The 18,139-nt window shown below is 42.5% G+C and overlaps 1 protein-coding gene across 1 annotated transcript in view; it reads right to left on the reverse strand.

The window, feature by feature from the left end:
• Nucleotides 1-18,139, reverse strand: part of UTP20 (UTP20 small subunit processome component) — a gene marked incomplete at both ends in the record, with an annotated part of 110,824 nt that overhangs the window by 2,281 nt on the left and 90,404 nt on the right. Inside the window, 14 exons of the mRNA XM_080705144.1 lie at nt 304-588; nt 3,322-3,393; nt 4,142-4,329; nt 6,192-6,324; nt 6,858-6,989; nt 8,206-8,388; nt 8,516-8,585; nt 9,766-9,845; nt 11,666-11,776; nt 12,429-12,560; nt 12,781-12,951; nt 15,574-15,690; nt 16,556-16,697; nt 17,429-17,595. Coding sequence (XP_080561270.1) covers nt 304-588; nt 3,322-3,393; nt 4,142-4,329; nt 6,192-6,324; nt 6,858-6,989; nt 8,206-8,388; nt 8,516-8,585; nt 9,766-9,845; nt 11,666-11,776; nt 12,429-12,560; nt 12,781-12,951; nt 15,574-15,690; nt 16,556-16,697; nt 17,429-17,595 — 1,983 coding nt within the window. The remainder of the gene's footprint in view (nt 1-303; nt 589-3,321; nt 3,394-4,141; nt 4,330-6,191; nt 6,325-6,857; nt 6,990-8,205; nt 8,389-8,515; nt 8,586-9,765; nt 9,846-11,665; nt 11,777-12,428; nt 12,561-12,780; nt 12,952-15,573; nt 15,691-16,555; nt 16,698-17,428; nt 17,596-18,139) is intronic.

The following is an 18,139-nucleotide window of genomic DNA, read 5'->3' on the forward strand; positions in this document are numbered from 1 at the left end:
GAAGCCAGCCTCAGCTACTTACTGAGGCTCTCAGCAACTTAGTGAGACCCTGTTCCAAATAAAATATACAATAGGTCTGCGAGTATAGCCTGGAGGTAGAAAGCCCCTGGGTTCCACCCCCAGTACCACAAAATAAATAAATACACACATACATACATACATACATACGTACATACATAAATATACCTTAAACAAAAAAAGGTTAAGTTACTTGAGAGTTGGAAGGATCTCTAATACCATTAAAATACTTTAAAAAATATGGCTACTTCCAAAAAAGGACTACTTTTAGTTATACTGTTGTACCTTTAAGGGATTTCTAGGTGAATACGCAGCTTCCAGTTTTGCAATCCGGGACAACTTCTGGATCAGCCAGAGGAGGGTGGCTGGCTTGCGGGGCTCTTCCTTGTCTCCATCAGACCCCGTCTTGGCGTCGGCGCAGGCCTCATATTCTTCTGTGGCCTCTCTGACCACACCTTCTCCTAAAGCTTCAAGATCTTCCAAGTCGTCTCCTATCTGACCTTGCTTATCCTTAGAATCAGGTTCTAGTAAGTACAATACTTTGGCTATAAACAACAAATTCTTAACGACCTTTAAAAAGAAGTGTGAGAGGAATTAGAATTTGAAACATATGTCTTATTAGAACATGAGCTAAATTAGGCATTTTACAATTAGAAATAAATGATGATGGTTCTTTTTTTGATAACTCTTAAGTTCTTCCATTTAGTTATTCCAGCTGGGCCTGGTGGCACACACTCATAATCCTAGTACTTAGAAGGCTGACGCAGGAGGATCACAGGTTTGCGGACAGCCTCAGCTACTTAGTGCAGCCCTCTGCAACATAGTGAGACCCTGTTTCAAAATAAAGAATAAAAAATTTAACTGGAGGTGGGGGTGTAGCTCGGAGGTAGAATGCTCCTGGGTTCAAACCCCAGTACCCCTCCAAAAAAAACTATTCCAAATTCATTTCTATGTTAACTTTTATCCTGTTGACCTTGAGTAAGCAAAAGATTTCCCTATGGACTAATAATTTACATTTTTATTCTTTTATTATTATTATTTTTATTTTTAAATTTTTTGTGGTACTGGAGGTGGAACCCAGGGGCATTCTACTTCTGAGCTACACCCTCAGCCCTGTTTTTATTTTTTTATTTTTTGGTGGTACTGGGGATGGAACCCAGGGACTTCCTACCTCCGGGCTATACTCCCAGACCTATTTTATATTTTATTTGGAAACAGGGTCTCACTAAGTTGCTGAGAGCCTAAATAGCTGAGGCTGGCTTTGAACCTGTGCGATCCTCCTGTCTCAGCCTCCAAAGCACTGGGATTACAAGCATATGCCACCACACCCGGCTCAATTTACATTTTTAAAAGAAAGCTTTCATGCTTACTTCCATTAAATTTTTTTTACCGTTTTACGTAGAAATAACAATGTTAAGTGAGTACTGATTAGTTGCTTTATATACTGCATCTGATTCAACTTTAAAAGATCTCTAAACCGGGTGTGGTGTGGTGGCGCATGCTTGTAATCCCTGCGCTTGGGAGGCGGAGATAGGAGGATCACGCAGGTTCGAAGCCAGTCGTGCTGGCTTAAGAGACCCTGTTTCCAAATAAAAATATAAAAATTAGGTCTGGGAGTGTAGCCCAGAGGTAGAAGGGTTCCATCCCCAGTACCACCAAAAAAAAAAAAAAAAAAAATCTCTATCGGGTACTATTACCAAGAGAGAAAATCAAGGCTCAGTTATTAAACCCCAGTGAAGCTCTTCACTTTTAGCTCCTTCCTCCTCAAATCCCATCTAACCCAGTCAGAATTTTGTCTTGTAAGAATGGGCTTTCGCAACTCAGTGCGACCCTGTTTCAAGAATAAAGAATAAAAAATTGGGCAGGGGTTGTAGCTCGGAGGTTGAATGCCTCTGGGTTCCATCCCCAGACCCGAAAAAAAAAAAAAAAAAATGGGCTTATTCTTTGAGTCTTGAACTCTGTGAGTTCTATCAAACCTCTGATGTGTGTACTTCATAACTGTTATGTGAGGGAGGAAAACAAGTGTGTGTGTGTGTGACACTGGGGATTGAACCCAGGGCATTCTACCTCTGAGCTAAGCCCCCAGCCCTATTTCTTATTTTGAAACAGGGTCTCACTAAGTTGCAGAGGGCCTCACAGGTTGCTGAGGTTGGCCGTGGACCTACGATCCTCATGTCTCGGTCTCCCAAGTGCTGGGATTGCAAGCATGTGTCACCACGCCCGACTTTATTTTTATTTTGAAACAGGGTCTCAGTAGGCTGATGAGAGCCTCACTACTTGCTGGGACTCAGTCTGTGACCCTGTTGTCTCAGGTGTGGGTCACCAGGCCTGGCCAGCAGCTGTGGCAGCCAGTCCTGTGGCCCTCGTGGCTGCTCTGCTGGATGCGCCGTGTCACAGCCCCCACGTGCTGTCAGGACTCCACACACCCTTCACGGCTAGCTTCACCATCAAGAGTCAATCATCATTTCCTTCTTCTGGAAACTTTGTGGCATGGCAGTCATTTCATATTGTTAATTTACCCTAAGGTTACCATTGACCGAAAGCCCTCATTTCTTCTATCATCTTTTCTTCTCTCTGTTCTGCCAGCCCCTGTTAAAACTGCCCCTGTGTGTGACCTGACCCACTGTCACCCGGCAGGTTTGGTTGGCCCCGTTCTGTCATCTACTCCTCTGGACCTGCCACTCAAGGAAGCACGTTTAGTCTTCATTGTAAAACATGATGGGAGTGTGGGTGCTCACGACGTGCTACTGGAGATCAACGTTTAGTTATAAGCGCTGACCTAACTTCTAGTTTCCCTGTCATTTAATCTACAATGGTCCATTTTCTCCATAATGGCTCATAGGGACCTGGTCAAGGGCCATGGGATGAATGGTGTTGGCTCATCACTACCAGCCCAAGTGCTCTATCAAAACAGAAGAAAATAAAAGGGAGCTGTAGTCTACTTGAGTAATTTGTTAGTGCATATGTCTACTTTGTATTTACATTTTTTTTAAAGGTTTTTGTTCATCCTTTTATTTATCTAGGTACTGGGGACTGAGCCAAGAGGCATTCTCTCTCTGAGCTACACCCCTATCCTTTTAATTTTTAAATTTTAAATAGTGTCTCGCTAAGTGGCTGAGGGTCTTGCTATACTGCTGAAGATGGCCTCAAACCTCTGATCTTCCTGTCTCAATCTCCCAAGTATGTATGTTTATATTTTATGAAATCCATTGAACATTAAAATGGGCTGAAAACAAAACAAAATAACAAATGTAAGCCTATTCCTAGAATGTTAGATTATTCTATTAAACCAGAAGTGCTTACCTGCTCTCCTAGAGAATCATCTAAAAATTTGGAATGCAACTGATGGCAAGAAGATAGACAGATACTTTTCATCTGTGAAAAGAAATGGGACACTGGCAGTCATAACATGGCATTTCTGATTGGTTCTAAAAACTAACCACAATAACACTGGTGTATTAGATTTTGCTCTGCACAACCACCTGTAGAGCTCTGGAAAGAAAACTTCATAACCAGAAATCGTGTAACCGTTCCCTTCTACCTGCCCTAACGGTGTCAGTCCAAAGAAATGAATTACTTTCAAACTCCAGGGAGGCACAGGTAATCCTTTAGACTATTCGTAATATACTTGGCTCCATTCCAGTATTTCTTCCTTCCTTTTGCTTTCCCCTTCCATCTCTACTCATTCACAATTTATGGCGTTCTCACTCTAAGCCAAACAGTGCACTAGGACTTTGGAAATCAGAGACAGGTAAGACATGGCCCCCCCTGACAGTGCCATGGACATGAACTCAGTCAGTCATCCATAGGGTTATGAAGGAGACAGGATAGGGAGCATTACTCACTCTCCAGCGGTGATACAGAACTTAACCGCACAACGGAAGATGGACACACTAAATATATAAGCAGCCAGAAGTCTGACTGGACTGATGGTCTAACTATTCTTTGAAAAGCATGCCTTGAGGGTGACCATCTCCAGTCACTGATTGAGTCATTGATTCACCGGTGTAAGTTGTCAGTTGGAAGAGTTTCTCCCAAGGGCCCGTCCCAAGATGGTTATACAAACCAGAACATCTAACACAGGTCGCAGGGAAGGAAACAGTTTTGGAGGAAGAAACCTTACCTTTTGGTCAAGGTCACTTGCTAGGAATCTGACTGCTACAGGCTCTGAAAGTTTCTTTTCAGACCTTCTGGCATTCCATTTTCCAACAAGCGTCTCCGGCTCACAAGAGGCAAAGAGCAACCCAAAAATCTGGGCTGCGGTGAGCCACACCCAGTTGTGCGGATGTCTCAGGTGAGCATGCACGTGACCTACGGGAACCACAAAACATCCTCAGACATCCAGCTTTTCTCATTCTCGGGTGGGAAATGCGACCAGCCAAAGCATGTAAGCGTACATGCTTAGGAGCTAAAGATGATCCAAACAGTCCTTGCTGTGCAGAAGCTGGGAGAAGTAGGTGAGGAGGCTTCAGAAGCAACTAAAAAACCAACTCACCCATGTGGCAAATGACACTAAAGAGATGTGCGTAAACCTAAACACATACCAACTACCTATGAACCAGCTTCACATTCAAGAGAGAGAAGATGGCATTAACATTGTCTTCTAAAGGCTTTCTATGGGCCAGGCCCAGGCCTTTAACACATTACCCTATTCAGACATCACAGGAATTCTATGACAACAGAACTGTCATTCCCATCTAGTAGACAAGGAAATGGATATTCCAGAGAGGCTGAATACCACAGCATGGGCAGAGTTAGGCCTGGGCCCAGCTTCATGTGACCTCATAACTTGTAATTCTCTGGCTTAGGATACACAGTCACTCTCCATACACCACGCTTGAAAAGTACAGCTGAAAAGTCTTAAAATGGAGGTATGATCAGGATGGATTAACTACATTATACTACTGTATTTCATGAACATGTTTTCCTTCCTTCTTCCCTCCCTCCTTCCCTTCCTTCGCAGGTCTGGGAATGGAACCCAGGGCATTCAACCTCCAAGCTATACCCCCTGCCCTATTTTTTATTCTTTTATTTTGAAACAGGATCTCACTAAGTTGCGGAGTGCCTCACTAAGTAGCTGAGGCTGTCTGTGAACTATGATCCTCTGGTCTCAGCCTCCCAAATGCTGGGATTACAAGCGTGCCCTATCACGCCCAGCTAATCTTTTTTTTCCCTTTTCTTTTTGCTGTAACTGGGGATTGTTCTTTCATACTAGATAAATCTTTCTAATAACTTGGCCATGTCTGGGTGGAGTCAAACCCCAGCATGGCATAACGAAACTGTATTATTTCCCATAGGATTTTAAGCCAAAATTTAAATAAAAAATTTAATAAAAATTTAGTATGTTATTTAAAAATATGAACTCTTATTTTTCATTATCTCCCATAAGATTTTAAACCAGGTACTGAATAAAAATGTAATGTTAAATATGTTAAATTAAAATATAGACTCTTATTTTTCGTTTAGAGAGGACAGTACCTTCAAAATCCCACAGAAGTAAGATGGTTTAAGTCACGACACACGTACATGATGAACTACTATATGGCTACTGGAAAGGATGTCTATGAAGTTGTGGTATACATAGCAATATACTTAAAAACAAATAAGATATTAGTTAATAAGTAACTAAGCAACCTCTCTAAAAATGTCAAATTATCATTAAGCAAGACGGTGACAATTTTCCCTTTTATTATCACCCAATTCATCATTTTAAAAATTAATTACCTGATATATGTGGTACTGGGGATGAAACGCAGGGGCATTCTACCTGAGTTACACTCTTAGCCTCATTTTATTATTATTATTATTATTATTTTTTTATTTTGAAGCAGCGTCTAAGTTGTGAAGAGCCTAAGTTGCTAAGGCTGGCCATGAACCGGTGTGATCCTCTTGTCTTAGCTTCCCAGGTACTGGGATTACAAAAGTGTGCCACCACATCTGATTGCAACTCATCTTTTATAAATGAAATGTATTCCCTATGAAGTTCATTTTTTCATTCTTTATTTTGAAACAGGGTCTCACTGAATTGCAAAGGGCCTCAGTAAGTCGTAGCTGAGGCGGTCCTTGAACTGCAATCCTCCTGCCTCAACCTCCCAAATGCTGGGATTACAAGCATGCACCACCACGCCCGGCACTAATGCGTTTTTAGATTTAGATTAAAAGGAAATACTTACTCCAGATTTTACTCAAAGTCTCAGAGGGCTTGGTAAACTGAATAATATTACATTCTTTGATGAGTTTACTTATTAGCGTCAGAAAACTGAAGAGCAGGCGGTCTGCAGCTTTTTCTTCAGTCTCCTCCATGATCTAAACACAGGGTGGAAGGAGTGGATTAAGACAACAACCTAGAAGTAGCTGAAGCACAGGCTGACTCCAGCAGGCAAATCTGCACAAGGCTTCTGAATCTCTTAGCACTATAGACAGTTTTGGGGCCAACAATCAGTCCTTTGCCGATATTTTTGAGACAGATATTTCTGTTATAGGGGCTGCCATGTGACTGCAGGATGTTCAGCAGCATCCCTGGCCTCTCTACCTGCTTGATACCAATAGTAACCACCACCTTCCGCTTGTACCAAAAATGTCTCTACATATGTCTCTACATATTGCCAAATGTCCCTGGGGGCAAGTTTGCCTTAGTAAAGAATTGTTAATCTTTATATACTATGGAAGATAACTTAATTTACTACCATTTTAAAAAAGAAGTTGTTTGAATTCTTACTTTTATTAACAAAGAACACTTTTTTGAACACAATATATGATCTATTAGCTATACCATGTCAAGTAAAACTTTTTACTGGGATTACAAGCGTGCACCACCACGCCCGTCTTAAATTACTTACATCTTTAAAGTTTTCAGGATCAATTTCCTTTTCAACCACAGGAAGAACAGTTCCAAGTCTTCTCTCAAAATTGGCTCCTTCGCATTCCACAAACAAGCCACAGATGAGGGCAGCAAGCTGTCTATTTATGCTCTACCAGAAACAAACCACCATAAAACAATGTCAATACAGCTTAGGAAGCTGTTTCTGAAATAATAAAATGAAGGTGGGCATTATGTCAACAAGCAGAGATAATAAGAAGCCTTTCTGGTGCCAGAATCAATAGAGTACAACTCTTTATGACCAACATAAAAAAGATGATGCAAAATTTTTTTTTTTTTTTTGCGGGTCTGAGGATGGAACCCAGGGGCATTTGAGCTCTGAGCTACACCCAATTTTTTATTCTTTATTTTGAAACAAGGTCTTACTGAGTTGCAGAGGGCCTCACTAAGTAGCTGAGGCTGGCTGCGAACCATGATCCTCTGGTCTCAGTCTTCCGAATGCTAGGATTACAAGCGTGCGCCACCAGGTCCGGCTCAGGTGATACAATTTTTATACCCAAGATTAACATTTAAGACAATGGCGCTTATAATCCACTTACTACTTTGATATATTTTTTTTTCCATAAAAAAAAAAAAAAGGAAAACAGGAATGAAAAGGTGATCAGCGGTGATCTCCTGGGTGGACTCTCTCCTGGTCTCAGCCCATCCCCCAATCATGCAAGTATGCAACAAGTTGCTCATTAACACAGAACACATGTTGCTTTTATTCCGCAAAGATGAACTAGTGATGATGGAAGCAGAGTCAGTTAAGTGGAGAGAATGATAAAAATTACACTCTAGAAACTTAACAAGCACAGCTGAAAAACTGGAAACAAACTTACTCAGGGGCTGGTTAGGCAAATCATGATATAGCCACATAGCTGAGTGCTTTACTAGCATTAATAATATATAGGAATACAGGTGATTTTTGTTAGCTGAAACTAGGAGCAAATTGTATAATCAGATAAAAATAAAGCTATTTGAGATAAGCTAAGCCAGTTCAACAACATAGTATTTTTTATATTTTTTATATTTTTATTTGGAAGCATAGTAGATTCTAATTTATTTGCTTAGTTTTTGTGGTGCTGGGAATTGACCCAGGGGCATTCTAACTCTGAGCTACACAACCAGCCCAAATTTTTATTCTTTATTTTGAAACAGAGTCTCACTAAGTTGCAGAGAGCCACATAAATTGCTGAGATTGGACACGAAGCTGTGATCCTCTCCTCTGAGCCACCCAAGTACTGGGATTAAAAGCATGCTCCACCACACAGGCTTAGATTCATATATAAGGTATAATCTTGTCATTGATTAAAAGCAACTCTAACCTTTTTTGCTCCAAACCAGGAGGTAACCAAACCAAAGAGCCAATCTTTCTTCTCGAGGCTAATTTTGCTGAGTAAGGACTTGATCGCCATGGACGCCATCTTTTTGCACACAGCAGAATCATCATTCACCATCATCAGACAGAGAGGGATGAAGAACATTCCACAGTTCTCATGGAGTAGTCCCTACAAGAAGAGGGGCGCTCGTGAACACTCTCGAAATGAATTCCCACAGATGTTCTGTAACAGGGAAAGCCCAGGGCTTTTAGGGTCACCGGTAAAAGCAGGTGAAGAGTTTGTTTTTTCACAGTACCTGAGGGAATGTGTCAAAGAGATAGGCGATCATTTCCAGGGTGGACTCTCTCCCGGTCTCATGTTCATAACTAGAACAAGAACATTAGGTGGATTTGTTGGCATCTTTTTTTTTTTTTTTTTTTTTTGGTGGTACTGGGGATGGAACCCAGGGGCCTTTACTCTGGGCTACACTAACAGATCTATTTTTTATAATTTTATTTGGAAACAAATAAGGGTCTCTTAAGCCAGCAAGGCTGGCTTTGAACCTGTGTGATCCTCCTGTCTCCGCCTCCCAAGCGTGGGGATTACAAGCGTGTGCCACCACACCTGGCTCTGTTGGCATCTTCTAAACTTATCAAGAATTAGTTTACAAATTTAAAATATATTAAGGTGTCAGTCTATATTTTTGTAGTACTGGGGATTGGACCCAGGGCATTCTACCTCTGAGCTACATCCCCAGCCTATTTTGTATTTTTTTTTTTTTTTTTGCAGTACTGGGGATGAAACCCAGGGGGCATTCTATTTCTGGGCTATACCCCCCAGCCCGATTTTTTATTCTTTATTTTGAAACAGGGTCTCACTGAGTTGCAGAGGGCCTCACTAAGTAGCTGAGGCTGGCCGTGAACCGCGACCCTCCTGTCTCAGCCTCCCAAATGCTAGGATTACAAGTGTACACCACCACACCTGGCTTCCCTATTTTGTTTGTTTATTTATTTATTTATTTATTTATTTATTTATTTATTTATTTATTTATTTATTTAGTGGTACTGGGGATGGAACACAGGAGCATTGTACCTCCGAGCTACACCCTCAGCCCTATTTTTTAGTCTCTTTTTTGGAAGTATGGTCTCACTGAGCCGAGGCTGGCTTCAAATCTGCAATCGTCCTGTCTCAGCTTCCCAAGTAGTGGGATTACAAGCCATGTGCCACCACAATGGCTCTGTTTCTTAAAAGATGGAAAATGTTTCATTTCCTCAATTTCAATGTTTATATACATATCCATACAGCTATTATGCAGTTTTAAATGTTATTTCATTAGATTTTCAACATTCTCCTAATAGACTCTACTGATAATCAATGGTCATCCTAGACTGGGTGAAAGCAGCTTAAAGGACTGCCATAGGCAGTAAGGAACAATGTTTCATGTGCCGAGGAGTCGTTTCATTGCATCCCCAGACAGGCTTTGCCCTTTCCACACAGCTAGCTACTGCATGGAAGGGAAAGAAGAAATACCCCTGTGCCCTTGTATAGTTAGTGGTTTACGCTTACTTCAGCTGAGCAAGCATGAATTCCAAGTTTGGTCTCAATTTCTCACCGAGGGGATAGTCAAGAATGTATTTCAGAAAAACCTAGGAACAAAAACCACACAGTTGGTTATTTGGATCCTGTCACTGCAGAATTCCCGTTTCCTAAGCTACTTTCTGGGATGTGCTGGTAGGCTATAACAACCCTTCAGAAATATAATCAATCAGGCTTAATAACGGACTTCAGCTAACGCTGTCCACTAAGTCAACGGCTGTGCCCCTTCCTGTTCTGGTTCTCCATCCAGGTACCGCTCCATGTGCCTGAGTCAAGTCTTGGCCCACACTGCACAGTCATTAAGGCTCTAAGTCTAAGCTTGCACTGACTATGAATGATCAGCCCAGAGTCTCTCCTTGAAGAACGACAATATGGTATGGTGACAAACTAATACTGATAATAACTAATGCACTTACTAAAAACTGTCTATGTGTTAGGCGCTGTGTTAAGTATTTCTCAGTTCTCCTCATGACCTTAGGAAAGTAGGTGATATTATCCCAAGGCCTGCTTTTCCCCTAATGTAAAATAGGGATACTAATTCTTCTGAAAGGTAGTTATAAAGTGAGGTCATGTATATATAGTCCTGGGCACACAGCTAGTGATTAGTAACATAGCAGCTGGCCTTCCTTAACTGTAATCAAGCAAATTTTTCCAAAGACAAGTTTCCTCCCTTCTACTCTGGCCTCAGCAGTCCAAAACCTTCTTCAACTTGAGCATGTATTTCTTTTCTTCTTCCTTTTTTCCTGTAGTACTGAGGAAAAAACTTGGGGTGTTCTACTTCTGGGCTATGGCCCCAGCCCTATTTTATAATTTATTTGAAACAGGGTCTTACTAAGTTGCTGAGAGCCTCACTAAGTTGCGGAGGCTGGATTCAAACCTGTGATCCTCCCGTATCAGCCTCCCAAGTACTGGAATTACAGGCGTACACTACCACACCTGGTTTTGACTACCTATTTATTTATTTATTTTGGTGGTACTAGAACACAGAAGCATTCTACAATCCCATCCCTATTTTATTCATTGTATTGAAACAGTGTGTCATTAAAGTTGCTGACAGTTTCCCTGAGTTGCTTGAGGCTGTACTTAAACCTGAGATCCTTCTGTCTCAGCCTCCCACTTACTAGGATTACAGGCAATGTGCCACCATGCCTGACTGAGTGCATGTGTTTAATTCCATCTCTTGGGTATGAAATGCACTTATAAGATTAGGGATAGACTAATTAATTAACTAATTAATTAATTTGTGGTGCTGGGGATGAACCCAGGGACAGTCTACCTCTAAGCTATACCCCTAGACCTATATTTTATTATTTATCTTGAAATAGGGTCTCATTAAGTTGCAGATAAGTTCTCTCATCCAGGTACTGCTCGCTGTGCCTGAGTCATGAAGTAGCCGAGGCTGGCAGCAAACTCTCAATTCTCCTGCCTCAGCCTCTCAAGTACTAGGATTAAAGCATGTGCCACCACGCCTGACAGGATGGACAAGTTTATAAACAAATCTGATTACATCATGCCTCTGCCTAAGAACCTCAATAGCATCTCATGATGCTTAGAAGAAAGCCTTAAATTAACAAGACTAAAAGGCACTGCCTGATCTGGCCTTCCTCTCCTATCCCCCCTTTCATTTAGCTCCTCAAACAAGCTGAGTTCTTGTTCACCACCAGGGTCACCACCTCCATTTACTGCTCTTTACTCTCTCTCTTATAATTTTGGTTTACCTGTCAATCCTCAGGAAAACCTTCTTTGACCTTCTGTACTAAATACCTGATCTCAGAACACAGTCACAGTAATACACAAAGCTGTCTTTGGAATTCAGCCAATGCTAATGGTGGGGCCTGAGCCTCGCTATGGGAACCAGCTCTCTCCACACCTGTCTGCACTGCACCCTGGCAGGTTCATTTTGAGCAGAAATTGCCAACTTGGATACTTTCCGCATGACATCATCAATTTCTGGGACCAATAACTTTCTTGACAAAATAGCCTGAAAAACAGAAGGAAAAGACACACTCATTTTATGTGTTTTGTTGCACATAGACCTAAGTAGGCTTGATATTAAATAATCCTAGTCACTTTTCAAGCAAAGTAGCTACAAAAGACAAAGAGCATAAAATGTTTAAAATAGCAAATTTTTTTTCTTTTCTTTTTTTTTTTTTCTGGTACCTGGGTTCCTGGAAGCCCTTCTACCTTTGGGCTATACTCCCAAACCTATTTTTTATATTTTTTTAAATTTGGAAACAGGGTCTCGTAAGCCAGCGCTGGCTTTGAACCTGCGCGATACTCCTGTCTCCGCCTCCTAAGTGCGGGAATTATAAGCGTGCGCCACCATGCCCGACAAAATAGTAAATTTTTTATGTGTATTTTACCACAATAAGAAAAATATCCAATATAATATATAAAGGTAGAGTGCCTGTATCTGTAGAGAATTTCCTGGAAATGTTAATAAAAAGCACAGTCAAACGTTTTCTTCAGTATATACATTAGCTTGTAACTGACCCATCAAAATCATAATAATCTTTATGAATTACTTAATTTCAAAATCTACAGCTAGTTAAAACAGTATATTCTACATTACCCTAAGTAGCTGACATAATGCTTATAATCTATGCAAGACAACGATTCAGGTGACATTATACCTTCAGAAGGCCAAACGCAGTGGCTTGTCTTGATGTATCATAAATGTCCTCCTCTGCATATGCCAGAAGAACCTGAAGCTGTTTCTCCGTTATCTGGTAAGACGTGACTTTCTTCACCAGTATGGTCACACACTGCAAATCACAACAGCGAAGTCAACAGCCAGCACGCCCACAAATCAGGAGTCAGAGAAACAATGAGGACCCAACACGTGCTCCTTCACGCAGGACACCAACACTCCAGCTTGAGGACGTCATCATGGAGAAAATGCCAGCCCAGGCCGCAAAGGGCGATGGGGACACTAAGTGATGGCAATCTTGGTCCTGGCTTTCTCCAGGGGCGGTGATTCCTCACCTTAAAACAATTTACCACTAAGTGGAAGTTCTGGCCCCTGGCGGCTCCGACTTTTGCATAACTCTTCAGCAAAAGGAAAAGGCGTTTCGTCAGCTGTCCTGCTTTGTTTCCTAAGGAGGGCAGAGGGAACCTCATGACCCAGATGAGGCACTGTAAAGCTCCTGTGATCACCTGAGAAAACAGTAGCAGTCAATTTATGAGGTGTATCAATGTGGCCTCGCAGGCTGTCAGCTACCCAAGAAGCTGAGTTGGTAAGATCCTGTGCCCAGCCCGCGTTGTAACAACAGCGCCCCAAGTCTAAGAATGAATTTCTTATTCCTTGATGTGGAAGAACTTCCTGTTTATCCACAGCAAGCAAAGGTAGATCAGAAGCCAAACACCAAAAGTGCTCACTATATTCTTAAGAATCTGGATTGCCACCAGGTGTGGTGGCGCACGCTTGTAATCCCAGTATTACAGAGGCTGAGACAGGAGGATCACAGGTTTGCGGCCAGCCTCCACAACTTAGTGAGACCCTCTTTCAAAATAAAAAATAAACCAGGTATGGTGATGCACGCTTGTAATCCCAGCATTTGGGAGGCTGAGACAGGAGGATTGCATGGGTTTGAAGCCAGCCTCAGCTACTTAGTGAAGCTCTCTGCAATTTAGTGAGACCCCGTTTCCAAATAAAGTACAAAAATAGGTCTGGGAGTATAGCCCGGAGGTAGAAAAGCCTCTGGGTTCCACCCACAGTACCACATGCACGTGCGTGTGCGCACACACACACACACTATATATATATATATATATATATATATATATATATTACTTCAAATGAAGCCGGGCATGGTGGTACACGCTTGTAATCTCAGCATTTGGGAGGCTGTGACAGGAGGATCGTGGATAGTCTCAGCTACTAGCAAGGCCCTTTGCAACTCAGTGCGATCCTGTTTTATTTAATTATTTTTTGCAGGTCTGGGGATGAACTCAGGGGCATTTGACCTCCGAGCTACACTCCCTGCCCTATTTTTTATTCTTTATTTTGAAACAGGGTCTCACTAAGTTCCGAAGGACCTCACTAAATAGCTGAGGCTGTCTGCAAACAACAATCCTCCAGTCTCAGCCTTCAAAATGCTGAGATTACAAGCGTGCACCACCACGCCTGGCTTATTTATTATTTTTCTTTTCTTTTCTTTTGTGGTACTGGAGATGAAACCCAGGAGCATTCTACCTCTGAAACGCATTCCCATCCCTATTTTTAATTAATTAATTAATTAATTAATTAATTAATTATTCATTTCTTGGTGGTACTGGGAGTGAAACCCAGGGGCTTTTCTACCTCCTGGCTATATTTCTAGACCTATTTTATACTTTATTTGGAAACAGGGTCTTACTAAGTTGCTGAGAGCCTCACTAGGTAGCTGAGGCTGGCTTCGAACCTGTGCTATCCTCTTGTCTCAGCCTCCTAAGCGCTGGGATTACAAGCACGTGCTGCCACACCCAGCAGAGAGATCCTGTTTTAAAATAAAGAATAAAAAATAGGGCTGGGGGTGTAGCTCAGAGGTAGAATGCTCCTGGGTTCCATTCCCAGCACTGCAAACAAAACAGAATAAAACAAAACAGCTTTAAATGACTTTTACTCTACAGAATGGTCCTTCAATGTAACCCATTCTTATTAAGTATACAAGGCACTGTACTGAGGATTACTATTATTGCTTTTAATAAGTGGTGCCAGGAATTGAACCCAGGACCTCATACATGCTAGGCAAGGGCTCTACTACTGAGCTATATACCTAGTCTTCTACTGGTTTTATAAATACAAAGATAAGGAAGGACATCATGTCTGTGTTTAAGGAGCAGATGGCTGGCTCAGAGATTAGGCATGGGAACAATGAGTTGTCACATAGTGAAGTGCTATCTACGCACAAGGACATGGAAGGAGTACGCTGGGGCCACGTGTCCCGTACCTACACAGAGAACTCTGAATTTCCAAGGCCAACCTCGGAGATCACCAGGACCTGCTGGTTCAGCTGTACCTAAGATCACCCTTGCTGCTGACTGCACGGCTCTGGGTTAGATGAAAACACACAGAAAAGAGTTTGGGGGGTTGAAGGGCCCGGGCTTAACTCCCCGCTCTGCAGCGGATTACCCGCGTCTCCAGAGAGGTGATGTAACCTCTCAGCCAACTCATCTGCGAAGCGGGCCACGCAGGGAAGTAGGAGATAGGCAGGCTCTGGAGCCCTGCAGACCAGGGAACTGGGACCAGACTCCAGCCCTAATATTTCTGTCTATAAAACAGAAACACTAAGAATGTCTGCCTCATGGGTTCGAGAGTTAGAGATAATGCCTTTAGGACAATGACAATGGTGATGGCCACTGGCCTGGGAGACAGGTCTGCTCACCCTCATCAAGTTTTGGAGGGCTTTCCTTGGCACTGGGGACTAAACTCAGGAATATTCTATCTTTGAGATATACCCCCAGCTCTATTTTATTTTTTATTTTGAAACAGATTCTAAGTTGCTGAGGTTCTAGTTAAGTTACTGAGACTGGCCTCGAACTTGTGATCCTCCAGTCTCAGCCTCCCAAGTACTGAGATTATAGGTGTGCACCACAACACCTCACTCTAGAAGGGCTTTTAAAAGTGTTAAAGGCTACGCAAACAAATAGGATTTATTAACGCAGGGAAATGTAGTTGTTCATAGTATCATTAATCTCTTAAAAAATCCCGCCATTTCATAAAACAAGAGCCCTGAAATAAGTCTCAAGCAGTGTGCGCGAAGCCAGCTCCTGCGAGGGACGCAAACTGACGCTCACCTTCACGTCCATGGAGCCCAGGCAGTCGATGAGGAGAGACACAAAGGGATCCAACATTTCTAAGGCATTTTCACTTGAAGACTTGATCTTGGAAGTCTTCAAACTCAGATGTAGTAGCTAAAAGTTTTGGGAAGTGTGAGATGATTTTAAGAAGCACACATGAAATGGTAAGATGCTTCTATCTAAAGCGACGCATAATCTTAAGAAACGAGTAACGGCCCCGGCGGACCTCCATGAGGAAGGGGAAGCTCACTGTGCAGCTGAGAGGCTGAGCCCACCGCCCAGTGGTTGCTCAACATCTGCTGCTGTGCCCTGTGACTCCGATGGATTTGGTCCTTGTCCTGGTGGATTTTAGACAGGAAGATAAACTCCAAGAAGTGTGATGCTGCGTGCTCTGAGGGCTTGTGGAGATGCGGGGAGGGAAGGCTAGATGGCCAAGTCTCGGGGTAGGAAAGTGTGGGCTTTACAGAACGGAAGGGGGCCAGTGTAGCTGGAACGTGTGTTGGAGTGGCAGAGGATGAGGCTAAACCCGCAGCTCACGTGAAGTACTGGGCTCTCTCCTAACAAAAGTGGGAGCCAAAAGAAAGAAAAAGATCAGATTCGTATTTTTAAAACCTCATCATTAAGAAAAAAAAAATCAAAGTGATTGAGACTTGTGCATGGGCAAGGCAACAGTGAGACCCTCGTGAGTGCTAAGCGGGGACCATATGGCACAGACTTCCTGAGGGCAGCAAGTCTTGCGTAAGAGCAATTCTTCTTTTTTTGTGGTGCTGGGAATAGAACCCAGGGGCACTCTACCTCTGAGCAACAACCCCAGCCCAAGTTTTGATTCTTTATTTTGAAACAGGGTCCCACTGAGTTGCAAAGGGCCTCACTAAATAGCTGAGGCTGGCTTCGAACCCAGATTCTCCTGTCTCAGTCTTCCAAATGCAGGGTTATAAGCACGTGCCACTACGCTCAACTACTTAAGAGCAATTCTTACCCGAAGCCCAGACTCAATAAATATGTGCATGTTGGTTTTCTTGCTCACAACAGCTTTTGGTCCACCTCGAACTGGAGTTGGGGGGAGCAGAAGGCAGCTCTGGGGTGGCAGCCGTGGATCAGGTGCTGGGGCTGCTGGGTTCCTGTCAGTCACAATGAAATGAGAACAGAAAAGAATGCTGTCAGCTGCATTCCAAGAAGCTACTGTGGCCCTCCATGGGGAGGATAGGCAGGCAATGAACAATGTGCCATGTACCTGTGTTTCTCTTCCCTCCCTTAACCACAGCCGCAGAGATGACTGGGTTGTCAACGAAGGTTACTAGGATAATCCCTAGAAACTGAGGTTAGAGGACACTGCCCTTGATATCTGAAACAAATGTAAGGGATTTTGCCCAGAACACAGGCACAATATTTAACAGAGGTTTATAAGGTATTTTCAAAATCAAGAGGTATATACTTAAACTCATATACATTCAATAGATATTTAAAACAAAATAACTGGCTGCTGTCACAGCTCGTTCAAAGAAAACATTTCATGTTGAAAGGCGTCACTTGGAAAGGTCTCAGTTGGCTAGGCGTGGTGGCGCACGCTCATAATCCCCGCGCTTGGGAGGCGGAGACAGGAGGATCGCGCAGGTTCAAAGCTAGCCTCCCTGGCTTTAAGAGAACCTGTTTCCAAATAACAATATAAAATAGGTCTGGGAGTATAGCCCAGAGAAGGGTTCCATCCCCAATACCACAAAAAAAAAAAAGTATATGTTTCTCAGTAAAGCAAATTATTAAATTAATTTAGGGTAAATAAAGAACTGAATGGTTTATTAGGAAGAAGTCCCTAATGTATGGATAGTTTAGGGCTTGTTTTCCCCAAACTTACTTTTCTTTCTCCGTTAACAGGGGTAGGTTTTCACTGACCAAACCATAACTGAGCAACAGAATGGACTCTGCTGTCATTTCCTGGTTTACAATCAATCCCGCTATGATTCGACGTAAGGTTTCATGAACTTTCCGGGCGAGTTTTAAACTCGTGGTATTTTGTAGGATCTAAAAAGGAAAACATAAATGTCATGCTGAAATAATACAGAAGGACATTTTGACTTGTTGTAATGGTAGTTTTAAAAAAAGTAATTGCCTTTTTAATATATTTTTTTCTAATTACAAAATACATTCATAATAAAACTTCAAACAGATTGAACACGTAGAATAAGTCACTTGCAGCCTCAACGTCAGAGACAAGGGCTGTGAGAGTTAGTGTGCCTCTGGATCCTGTCTATTCCTTCCCTGCTCCCTCCTGCCATGTAGTGAGGCCTCAGGGCATACTGCTGCAGATGCACTGAGACTTGAAGATGCCAACCTTCCAAAGTACATTTTTTTTTTGGTACTGGGGATGGAACCCAGGGACATTCTACCTTCAAGCTACACCCCCAGTCCTATTTTTTATTCTTTATTTTGAAACAGGGTCTCAATGAGTTGCAAAGGGCCTCACTAAGTAGCTGAGGCTGTCTGTGAACTGCTATCCTCCTATCTCAGCCTCCCAAATGCTAGGATTACAAGCATGTGCCACCATGCCTGGCTTCCAAGTACATTT

This window comes from Muscardinus avellanarius (assembly GCF_963383645.1).
Source record: "Muscardinus avellanarius genome assembly, chromosome: 11".
Taxonomy (NCBI): domain Eukaryota; kingdom Metazoa; phylum Chordata; class Mammalia; order Rodentia; family Gliridae; genus Muscardinus; species Muscardinus avellanarius.